Source organism: Cibotium barometz, chromosome 21, assembly GCF_041138505.1.
Source record: "Cibotium barometz isolate CiBa-2024 chromosome 21, ASM4113850v1, whole genome shotgun sequence".
NCBI lineage: Eukaryota > Viridiplantae > Streptophyta > Polypodiopsida > Cyatheales > Cibotiaceae > Cibotium > Cibotium barometz.
In genome coordinates, this window is record NC_141066.1 from 31,850,636 (window position 1) to 31,862,371 (window position 11,736).

Here is an 11,736-nt window from a genome sequence, read left to right on the forward strand (position 1 = left end):
TAGGTTTGACAAGTATGGTTGGGTGAGTCTAGAATCGTGCTGATATATGATAAGCTATTTATAACCATAAGTGGGTTGACCGGTGCTTCACACTTATATAATTCCCAGCTTGATATTTTTCAAATTCCTAAAAGTAATAGGAGCCTACCCATCCCCTAACCTCCAAATTGCTTCCCAAACCTCCAAATTCTTACCACGTGGCAGCTTCATGAAACTCTTCCTTTATATAATATAGAGATATAGGGATGAGGAGTTACTCTTCTCATGTACATGATTGAATAACTCACATTAGGAAGCAATGCGTACTCGTTTTTTATAACTAGAATGGGTCGTGTGCTTATCAAAGAGAAGATGTCAAAATGATCTTTGAACTATGACGAGGAACCATGTTTGAACATGCGTTTTGGAATCTAGTTCTTTTGCACAGTGTGTATCACTATTGGTAGGCTTCACATTGCAATTGATGAGAGAGAGAGAGAGAGAGAGAGAGAGAGAGAGAGAGAGAAGAAATGAAAATTATAAGCAAAATGTTATCGAAATTGTCAACTCAACCGCCAACCAGTCATATCCGTTAGATACTATCATATGATCGAACGGTGAACAAGAGACCTCCAAAGCACGGCCTGTTTGACTAATGAACTGCAATTTAAAACCTCCAAGTTGACCCGAAACAACCGCGAAATAAAGGCGGAAATAAATCGGGTCCGCCTCTCTCTCTCTCTCTCTATAGTGCTTTTCTCTCTCTTCGGGAGAGCAGGGCCGGACAGGCGTGCGGGGACAAAATGAACTGCGTCGCGTATGTTTCTCTCTCTAACTCAAGCTGGGGAATCGGACTCGGGTCCTCTCTCTCTCTCCTCTTACCAACGCACCGCATAATAACCCTGGCCATCGCGCAGCAAAGCGCGGCAGAGACGATTGAGGTTCCCCTTCTTTTCATCTTTTCTTCCCCAGCGGTACAACCCATCTCTATTTTCAGTGTTGGGTTCTCTCTTTGAGGTTTTCTTAGTTGGGTTTTCTCGTCTTCAGGGTTTCCTGTTTCCATCTGCCCCGGGTTCTCTCTGTTTTAGAGTTTTCCCTTATCTTGCAAGCTCTGCGGAAGCTTGTTTCCTGCGCAGCCTGGCCGTGGAGATGCTAGATTACCGCAGCTTTTCGAAGCTGCAGAGGGACCGGGATGCTCACGAGGCTGTTTCTGCGGGCCTGGAGAGTATGCAGCGCCTCATAAAGCTTTTGTCACAGCAGCAGCAGCAGCAGCAGCTGCAGCAAACAAATCGCCCACAAGGGCATCTGCAGCAGCAGAACCGGAGAGAGGACTGCTCTCACATGGCGGATGCCACCATATCCGAGTTCAAGAAGGTGATTTCTCTCCTCAGCAGGTACGGCCACGCCCGCTTCCGTAGGGCCCCCGGTGGATCCTGTCATGCTTCCCTGGCAAGGATCTCTGATGCCCCAGCAAGCTGCTCTTCATCAAAAGGGCTCAATCTGCACAGCCATGGCAAATCATATGACCGTGGGGAGTTGTACGACAAGGGTATGTCTTCATCCTCTCCTGAAAGCCAGTCTCCTGATGCTTCCTCCACTCCCCACATTCCAATCATGGCTATGGCTAAACCACATGTTTCCCACCCCAAATCAGCCTCTAGCCCGTGCAAGATCGAGCAAGAATTTGCCCTGGCTGATTCCAGGATCTCTGATGCCCTCTTGGAAGCCCCAGCAACCTGCTCTTCATCAGAAGCGCTCAATCTGCCTGGCCGTGGCAAATCGTACGACCATGGGGAGTTGTTTGACAAAGCTATGTCTTCATCCTCTCCTTCAAGCCAGTCTCCTTATGCTTCCTCCCCTTTCCATACTCCTAACATGGCTATGGCTAAACCACACGTTTCCCAGCTCAAATCAGCTTCTAGCCCATGCCAGATCACGCATGAATTTGCCCCTGCCGATACAAGTGGCCATGGCAGTGATGTTAATGCCCATGCTATGCCGCAGTTCAACAACATATTTAACCCTAGTACCCCTCGTGTCTATGGCCATGCCTATGGTTCTGATTCTATCATCTTTCCGTTCCCTACACAAAAGCTCTGTTACGAAGCCCCTTCTGTTGCGACCCCCCCTCCCTCTCAAGCCCAACAATACATGTCACACCAGCCCCATCCTCAATCATTGGAAGTCTTTCCAAGATCTTACTCTCAGCTTGATAACTCCATTAGCATCACTCCTCCACCCTCCACTACCAACAACTCATTTGTTTCATCTCTTAGTATGGATGGTGGCAGTGTAACGACTGATAAGCAGTCAATTTTTCAGCATGCCTTCGGTGGCGGTGGCGGTGGCGGTGGCAGTGGCAGTGGCTTGCCACCATTGTTTGGAACTAAGAGGATATGCTCAGGGAAGCCTGAAGAGCATGATGGAAAATGCAACAGTTCAGGGGGGTGTCACTGTGCTAAACGCAGGTGTTTATCGAGCCTATTTTTTTTAATTTAAAAAAAATGGTTAATGTAGTATGCCTTCCTGCACATGTGCTTTGTTATGTTCGCTTGTGTTGCTTAGGTTAATGTTGGCACCTGATTTTAGTTATGGTTGCTAAGTTTCAGAGCTTTTTATGTTAAGTTAATTATCCAATTTTTGGGTTCAGGAAGTCAAAGGCCAAGAGGATGGTAAGGGTGCCGGCCATCAGCATGAAGACGGCAGACATTCCAGTTGATAAATTCACATGGAGAAAGTATGGACAGAAACCAATCAAGGGCACTCCTCATCCTAGGTGGGACATCTTTTAAGAATATGTATTTTGGTTCCAATAGCATGCTAGCCGTGTGGAATTGTTTATGCTGAATGTGGTGAAAATTTGTCGTGTGCGTACAGGGGTTATTACAAGTGCAGCAGTGTGAGAGGATGCCCTGCTAGAAAGCATGTCGAACGGGCTCTGGATGATCCAAACATGCTCATTGTAACATACGAAGGGGAACATAATCATTCTCAGATTCTTAATGAGAACCCTAGCCTTGTTTGCTAGTGCTTGAGTAGTTTACCTGCAATCTAGTTTTGATACACTGCTACATGGAGACTTCTTTACTGTGTGCTGCAAGCTTGGCTTGCTTGCCTCAAGGCTCTCCATGTCTTAATGGTGTCCCACAAGTAGCCAAAGAATTCTTAGCCAATACTTACTGCTATCGAAAATTCTAGAGAATTCTTGAAGGTCCAAGCTTGGCAAAAAAAAAAATGTAAATGGGAGGGGAGTTGGTTTTGGTGTTAAGCCTCCCTCAAGCTGTAAGCACACCATATCACATCACACAAAGCTGTAAGACATGAGATGATATTGTCATCGTGTCTGGGTCTGTTTACTTTCGATGATACTGTTAGTAACAGGCAGAATGCAGACATGAAAATTAATAAGAAATCAACATACGGGAAACTGCTTAATTTGACTGGTTTTGATTATCAAAATGTATTCTAGTTGGTATAAATACACACTATGATGCTGTTTTTCCCTATCATGGTTGCACACAAATATGCAGGGAAAGGAAAAAGAGTCATCAAAGTAGGCCTTAAAGAGAAGTATGAAAGGATATGTAGGTTTTAACATGTTATTTATAGGGATCATCACACAATGATTAGATGTTTTTTTAATGCCTATGGCTGGCTTGATTGCTTGTCCTCAAAAACCAACACCACCAGGGTTCATTTTTGACAGTACACAAGCATTGTTTGAAAATGAAATGCCATAACAAATAACCTTGCTACTTTTGGGTTAGAATATTTTTTAGTTTGAAAATGAAATGCCATAACAAACAACCTTGCTACTTTTGGGTTAAAAGTTAGAATAGTTTTGAGTACTTTTATCCTTTATAATGTTTGATTGTAAGCTATATAAGCTTTTGTGTCCCTGTATCTGTTTCCAAGACAATGTTCTTTGCTGACATGTAACTTACAAAGGTGTGGCGTGGAGAGAGGAGTGCAAAATCTTTGATAAAATTTGAGGTGGGCATCCTTGAGATTACATTTTTTGTAGGGAACATCTTTGCGGTGGGCACTTGAAGTATCTTGTACAAAAGCCATGCAGGGAGGGGAGCGGAGGGGAGCCCCTCGCCCGCTCCCTCTGCGTCTCAGCCATAGTCACCAGAAACGAGAATCGGGAACAAAAACATTTGAGGAAGGGAAACGGGGAAACGAGTTTTTAGGGGTGGAAACAATCATTTCCTGTGACAATATCACTTGGGAAACAAGAAATGGCCATGGAAATGGATGATATCACTTGGGAAACGTGAAATGGCCATGGAAACATGATGATGTCCTGAAACGGAGAAACGCGTTTCTAGGGATAGAAAATGCCCCACTTCATCAGAAGGGCTCAATCTGCACGGCCATGGGAAATCGTACGATCGTGCGGAGTTGTACGACAAGGCCTGTTTGACTATTGCACTGCAATTTAAAACCTCCAAGTTGACCCGAAACCATCGCGAAATAAGGCGGCTGGGCTCGTGGCTCGGTGTCCGTCCCCTCTCTCTCTCTCTCTAGAGTCCTTTTCTCTCTCTTCGGGAAAGCAGGGCTGGACAGTCCTGCGGGGACAAAATGAACTGCGTCGCGTATGTTTCTCTCTCTAACTCAAGCTGGGGAATGGCACTCGGGTGCCTAAATTTGACGGGTTACTTAAAATTTCAAGTGACATACACTTTTGCAAACTGCTTTTCACATGACATGAATTTTCAAAATCTTGTTATTCAAATGGCAAGCAATTTATCAAAATGAAAAGCTTTTTTAAAAACTAAAAAACTGTATGTAATTAAACAATCAATCTACATGCTGTCCAGTCAAGATGCCTTGCATGTCCAACTTGCCAAAATTAGGCCTTTGACTATTGAGTGAACAAATCACTCTAATGGCATCGCCCTCCTCTTTTTTCCTTGTAACCAAATATCAAAAACATCTTTCCAACAAACTTGTGATGCATCACTTGCATTAAGTGATAACAACATCAATGCATCAAGCGCTCCAGACACATGCTACTTCTCAAGCTACTCTTTATGTCATTTTGTCGAGAGAAACCTCGCTCACATGATGCTGTACTCGCTGGAATTACTATGCTTGCTTTTGCCATAAATGCATGAGTCCTGGAAATGTGTCCCACCAAGTCTTTGTGTTGCTGCAGATTGCCCAAGCATCATGCATACCTCTACTCCTAGCAACCCTGTACAGCATGCCAACAAAATCCTCCCGTTCACCCAAACATTTCCTAATGTCAATTATTGAATCATCAACATTAAGCTCGCCAATAAGCCTCTCTAACCATTCTTCAGTCCTTTTATCCCTTTCAATTACATCTGAAGGATAGGCAGAGGGATTAAATAGCTTGACCGAGTTGAAAACCTCAAGATCAAGAAACCTATTATTTAGAGCATTCAAAACATCTTGTACAAATGTCCTTCCAATGCAAATACATTCAGCGAGGGAACCACTTGCACTTCCAGCATCATGAGGCGGTACATTGAGATCAAGAGTTGCATCCTCCTCTTCTGAATCACTTACTGCTCTGTCTCGTTTCTTTTTTGGAGCTAATTTTGGAACTGGCACAAAGTGTAGCACATGCTTATGAGTAAACCCATTAGAATCAACATATAACATATTCCCATCTTTTGACATGTTCCAAAACTTTGTAAGTTGTTTTGAACCAGCACCAAATTGGCCCTCATAAGATATATACCTTTTAGTGAGCTTCTCAAATGTCAAATCCAAGTAGATGCCAATCATAGTAACATCCATGTTCTCCCTCTGAAATTCTACATTTAATTTATTCAATTCAACCAAAACATCAGCCAGCAAATGCATCATAAATTGGACTTGAAAGATTGTGGCATAATTGTACCATTTTTTCTCATGCATTCTCCATTGCTCCAAAATAGCAGGCATTAAGGGAACCAATCTTTCCATTACTTGGCGTCTAGATAGCCATCGAATTGCATGGATTTGTAAAACTTTCAAGTCTGCAATATGATACTCATGCATCAAGTTTCGAAGTTCGACATGTCGATTTGTTGATTTCCCTAGCCATGCATATACCTTGTTTGCAACCTTATCAACAAAAGCAAACACATGAGGATTCGATGCAAAACCATCCTTTGCTGCAAGTGCCTCACGGTGGGCAATACAATGCACGCCCATAATTCGTGAAGCCGATGCTTGAAACCGTGCCACTACACCTGTCTTATGACCTGTCATTGCTGAAGCACCATCCGTTTTACAAATGCAACTAGTTTCTTCAAATCCAGATTACTCTCTAAGAGCATGGCATGGACAGCATTGTAGATTGCCTCCCCAGATCCATTATCAACTAGTAGCAATCTCACAAATTTACAATTGGGCTCTCCTTTGCCATTCCCAGGCAAGTACAAAATGTAGATAATCAAATGTTTCTCCATGGTTCTATCTGTACTTTCATCAATGAGGATTGAAAAAAATGGACTTTCACAAATTTCAGCATACAAGTCTTGTCTAGTACAATCTCTTAAAGCCATCAAGAACTCTCTTCCAGATACGGGATTGGTATATGCACCATACTCATCAGATGATGGCATATTAGGAGTGCCAAGATCCCTTTGTAACTTACATTGAGTGGGATATTTCTCCAATGCAATATCATTGCATGCACAAAAGTGTACCAGCTTCATACAAGTGATTATTCTAAAGTGTTCAGAATGCACCATTGTGTCAATACCCCCATCTATTGGTCCTTTGCCACCAATAGCCTTTAGCTTTGCATGATAAATACTTGCAGCTCTCCTATGATCTGCAGATTTTGCATGCTCATTCAAGGCTGAAAGTTGAATGCTTTGGGATCCACCCATTGTGAAAGTATTCACTCTTCCATCTTCTTCACACCAAGTGCATTTTATGCGGTCCTCATTACATGTAGACTTGCATAAATATGCCCAAGGATGTAGTAGAGTCCATTGAGTCCTCCACTTCCTTTTGGGTTTATTGGAAGAAGACTCTTGGGAAATCTCATTACAAGTTTTCGAGCTCCCACCACTACTCTCATGTCCTACATTGGCAATGGTCTGTCTTGACAAAAAAGAATCTATTGAAGGCTGTGACTTTTTCTTTTTGCCGCGCCCTCTATGAGGCACTAGATTGGGACGGTCAACCATCACTGAAAATATAAGAATAAAATAAAAAAAGGAAGCCACATGAGAATAAAGAGAAGAGAGCATACCTTAACGGTTAAGCACGTTCATTTATACAAGGCCGTTATACTCCTTAACGGTTAAACATGTTCATTTATACAAGGCAGTTATACTACTATAGCAGGGGAACAACATAATAACAACAAAAACAAGACACAAAAGGGAGACACCCAATAGCTGAAGATAGCTTAACAAAATGTTAAAATAATCAAAATAAGAATCCAACCTGGAAATAAATTGCAGCCAGCAGGTCCACGTCCTCCACCAAGATCGGAAGTAGCTAGCTATGATCACAACTCACTAATCAAGATTCAAGAATCATAAAAGGAAGTTAAGAGAGAAAGACACATAGAGAGCAATTTCATTTAATTGTACACAATCATACAATACAAAACCACCTCTACATATTATAACATTTGTCATAAGTAAACAATCCATTGCTAGATCAAAATTACATCAACAACATGGCTATAAGTAAACAATCCATTTGTCTAATCTGCAAACTGAAGCGGTCGTTCAGTAAATCAATTTTTTTTTCTAGGTTACATATGTTAACACGTTAATTCCAAGATAAGTCATCAATACAAATTCGCCCATCTATAACCAGATTCAAAGCTTTTAGAAATCAAAGAATGAAGAATCATACCCATTATTAGTCATAGTCGCCCATCCATAACCAGATTCACAGCTTTCAGAAAACAGCAAATCATGCCCATCATTGAGTAATTAACGAAATGTGTATGCCTTTAAGATCCTCAAAAAATAACAATAATAACTGATGTAAGGACCATATACTGATGCATCATGCACTGATAGGACAATTAGTTGTACTATCCAAAGATGTAAAAACAAAAAACCAAAATGAGTAACCCCGAATTTCAGAGCACATCGATGCAACTTGATAGAACCAGACCAGATTTGTCACAAAAAAATATGCTTTAAAGACTCCTTATAAAACTCATTAAAAAAACAGAGTAACCGTATTCAGTCATGACCATCAAAAAAGCAAGATACTCATCAGGGTTATGCCTAAAAAACTCTCGTAGCTTACATGTGTAGAAACTGTCAAATGGATTCAAGGAAATACAGAATCCCAAACATCATCAGAAAAGCGAAAGGTCATTAGATCAAATTGTGTATGTACAAATTAACATGTCAAACCATATAAATCGATTCACTAGGATTCAAAGATTATAGAAACCTTCAATCGTATATTATAAAGAGTATAAGCAAGCAATAGCTAGATACCTGAGACAAGTGCTGAGAGGCTGAGAGGATGAGCTCCCAATGGATGCTAGGACAAGTGACATGTTATCCAGTAAATCAACAATGCAGACTAAGTGAGTATACTGTATAACTCACCCAAAGTGAAGCCATTTTTATAGTCGGAGCCACACATGCTAGCGGCCAACTGTCACTGCCATGATGCCATCTTCATTGAAAGATATCTGAGAGGAGATTATTTGCAGAGTGGCCCCGTAGCAGTCTAGCAGATGCACAGCCGGCTAGCGGTCATTTATAAAAGCTAGATCTCTCTCCCAGGCGTCTCCCGACTCCCGAGTCCCTCACACTCACGAGTCACATTGTACACACAGCTGGACAGAGAGCCTGAGAGAGGTGGTCGCCGGCCGGAAGAGGAAACGAGAGTGCCCGCCGCAACCAAATCATGCAGAAAAGAAGGTGGAACTTGGAACAGACCAAATGCAGAGTTATCAGTTAAGTTTTAACGTCCTGACTCCTGATTCTTGATTCACTCCTGAATCTTGGTAAACAAATCAAAATTTACAGAAAAAGCAAGCAGGGAAGAGAGAGAGAGAGGTCGAGACTCGATGTATACAACTTTACAAGAGCAACCATGGAGGATACGAATCATACGATGACGATGGAGACTAGGTGATGATTGATCCACGCTACGTTCTTTGAGAAAAGGTAGGCCGCAGGGCTTCGTGCACATTGCAGAGGGTAGAAGTTAGAACCATAGATGGTCTCGGACTCTCGACTCCCGTTCGGATTGGTGCGGAATCCGGATGACCCCCTCGGGCCTCGACTGAGTCCAGACTCCAAGTTAAGCTGTAGTAGCTGCTGCTGCCTGTCGCCTGCGTTTCTTTTCAACTTACAAGGTTACAAACTTACATGAGCGGAGCCTGGAGGCAGCGAGGCTAGAGCCTGGAGCTGCAGCCTCTGCGAATCGCGACCGGCTAGCCAATACAGTGCTAGTAGTAGCACTGCTACTGTGTGGCATGTGCTACACATGCAATGCACCATTGCATGGTGCACCTAACCGGCTGTTGGGAGTTGGGAGACGGACGGTTAGTCACAATGCACATTGCTGCAAAGTTGCAAGCCTGCATGCTACATGGGTGAGTCGGTGACCACTGACGCGTCCCCGACTCGTGAGTCATTAATACCAACTTAAATAGCAATTACCGCCCCAAATTTTAAAATTATATATATATATATATATATATACATATATATATAAAATACACATTGCAGTGATTGCACATTGTTCAATGTGTATTTTATTTTATATATATACATATTAATATATATATATATATATATATAAAATGAAAAGCACTTTTTAAAAAATGACATGTCATTTGAAAGGCATTTGAAATTACTGTATTTCAGAGTGAAAAGTTAATTCTAAGGCATTGCATGTTTTTTGACATAGATTTTTTTAAAAAACCTTTTTTGACAGGCAAAATCGCCTTTGACAGGTAAAACACCCAGGCCCTGCTCGGGTCCTCTCTCTCTCCTCTTACCAACGCACCACATAATAACCCTGGCCATCGCTCTAGACTCGAGCCAAGCGCGGCAGAGACGATTGAGGTTTCCCCTTCTTTTCATCTTTTCTTCACCAACAGTACAACCCGTCTCTATTTTCAGTGTTGGGTTCTCTCTCTGAAGTTGTGTTTTCTCGTCTTCAGGGTTTCTGTGCCGGGTACTCTCCGTTTTTGAGTTCCCCTCATCTTTCAAGCTCTGTGGAAGCTTGTTTCTTTGGAGGTCTCTGTTTACCGTTCGATCATATGGTAGTATCTAACGGATATGATTGGCTGGCGGTTGGGTTGACAATTTCCATAACATTTTGCTTATATATATATATATATATATATATTTGCTCTCTCTCTCTCTCTCTCTCATCAATTGCAATGTGAAGCCTACCAATACTATTTGCAAAAAAACTAGATTCCAAAACACCTTTTTAAACATGGTTCCTAGTCATAGTTCGAAGATCATTTTGACATCTTCTCTTTGATAAGCACAGGACCCATTCTAGTTATAAAAAACGAGTACGCATTGTTTACTAATAATGTGAGTTATTCAATTATGTACATGAGAAAAAAGTAACTCCTCATCTCTATATTTCTATATCTCTTCTCTATATTATATAAAGGAAGAGTTTCATGGAATTGCCACGTGGAATTTGGAGGTTTGGGAAGCAATTTGGAGGTTAGAGGACGGGTATGCTGTAGGAATTTGAAAAATATCAAGCTGGGAATTATATAAGTGTGAAGCAAGAGACTACTAAATGTCTAGAATCTCATTACAAAGTGCTCGGAGGGACAAAGCCCAAGAGACCAACGCTTAAAGAAATACTTCATTTCTAGAAGTCTTTAAAACACTAGATCATAGTTTGATCGTCCATGCCATAAAAATCATCCATCCCCTCAAAAAGAGCCCTTAAAGCTAGCAAAAGCCACTTCTAATTTTCATACCTAGACCGGAGAAGCGAGTTGATCATCATTGCAAGACTTAAGGAGAAGCCTTACTGAGGATGGAGGAGCTACCATTAGTTTGGATTGAATAATATAAATGGCAGTGATTTTTCCTTGGCTGTGGACGCTAGACCACCCCATGACCCCCTATATCTACATCAACTGGCCCATGATTCCCTATATGTACATCAAGCAACCCACGACCCCCTATATCTACATGAAGCGGCCCATGATTCCCTATCTCTGTATCAAGCTACATGACCCCTAATATCTTCATCAAGAGGCCTATGACCCCCTATCTCTATCAGTGTCAAGTGACAGTCGACAATGCTTCTCCCCTTCCCACCACCATGTACCAAAAGGAGTTGAAGGAGCTCAACCTTAGCACTGAGGAGGATCCTCGACCTATCCCTCTGTGAAAAACTAGCTTCATGCAAAAACATGAGAGAGAAGAAGAAGAACCCAAGAACAGAAAAATGAAACCTAGCTTGGCATACCATGTTTAACCACCCATGCATTATATATACCAGTGACCTTAGGCATCTAGTGTCTACCTTACCGGCCACACACCATACTCATGCATTGCGGTACCACCATGCTACACATCACTAGATCTTTGGCCTAGCTTGGCATACCATGTTTAACCACCCATGCATTATATATACTAGTGACCCCAGGCATCTAGTGTGTACCTTACCGGCCACACACCATACTCATGTGCCCCTTGTGTCCCCTACTGGTACCCCCATGCTACACATCACTAGATCTTTGGCCTACAGCCTTCACCCATGAACGTTACCTGTTCACACATTATTATAAGCCATTGGTTTTACCACGCAACA

General features: G+C 42.1%; 1 protein-coding gene across 1 annotated transcript; it reads left to right on the plus strand.

The window, feature by feature from the left end:
• The first annotated feature begins 820 nt into the window (after window positions 1-820).
• LOC147627084 (uncharacterized) lies at window positions 821-3,406 on the plus strand. The gene is made up of 5 exons (XM_086815649.1): window positions 821-920; window positions 1,027-1,056; window positions 1,089-2,447; window positions 2,630-2,755; window positions 2,857-3,406. Exons 3-5 carry the CDS (start codon window positions 1,129-1,131, stop codon window positions 3,005-3,007), a joined length of 1,596 nt encoding a protein of 531 aa, XP_086671775.1. The 5' UTR covers window positions 821-920; window positions 1,027-1,056; window positions 1,089-1,128; the 3' UTR covers window positions 3,008-3,406.
• The last annotated feature ends 8,330 nt before the right edge of the window (window positions 3,407-11,736 follow it).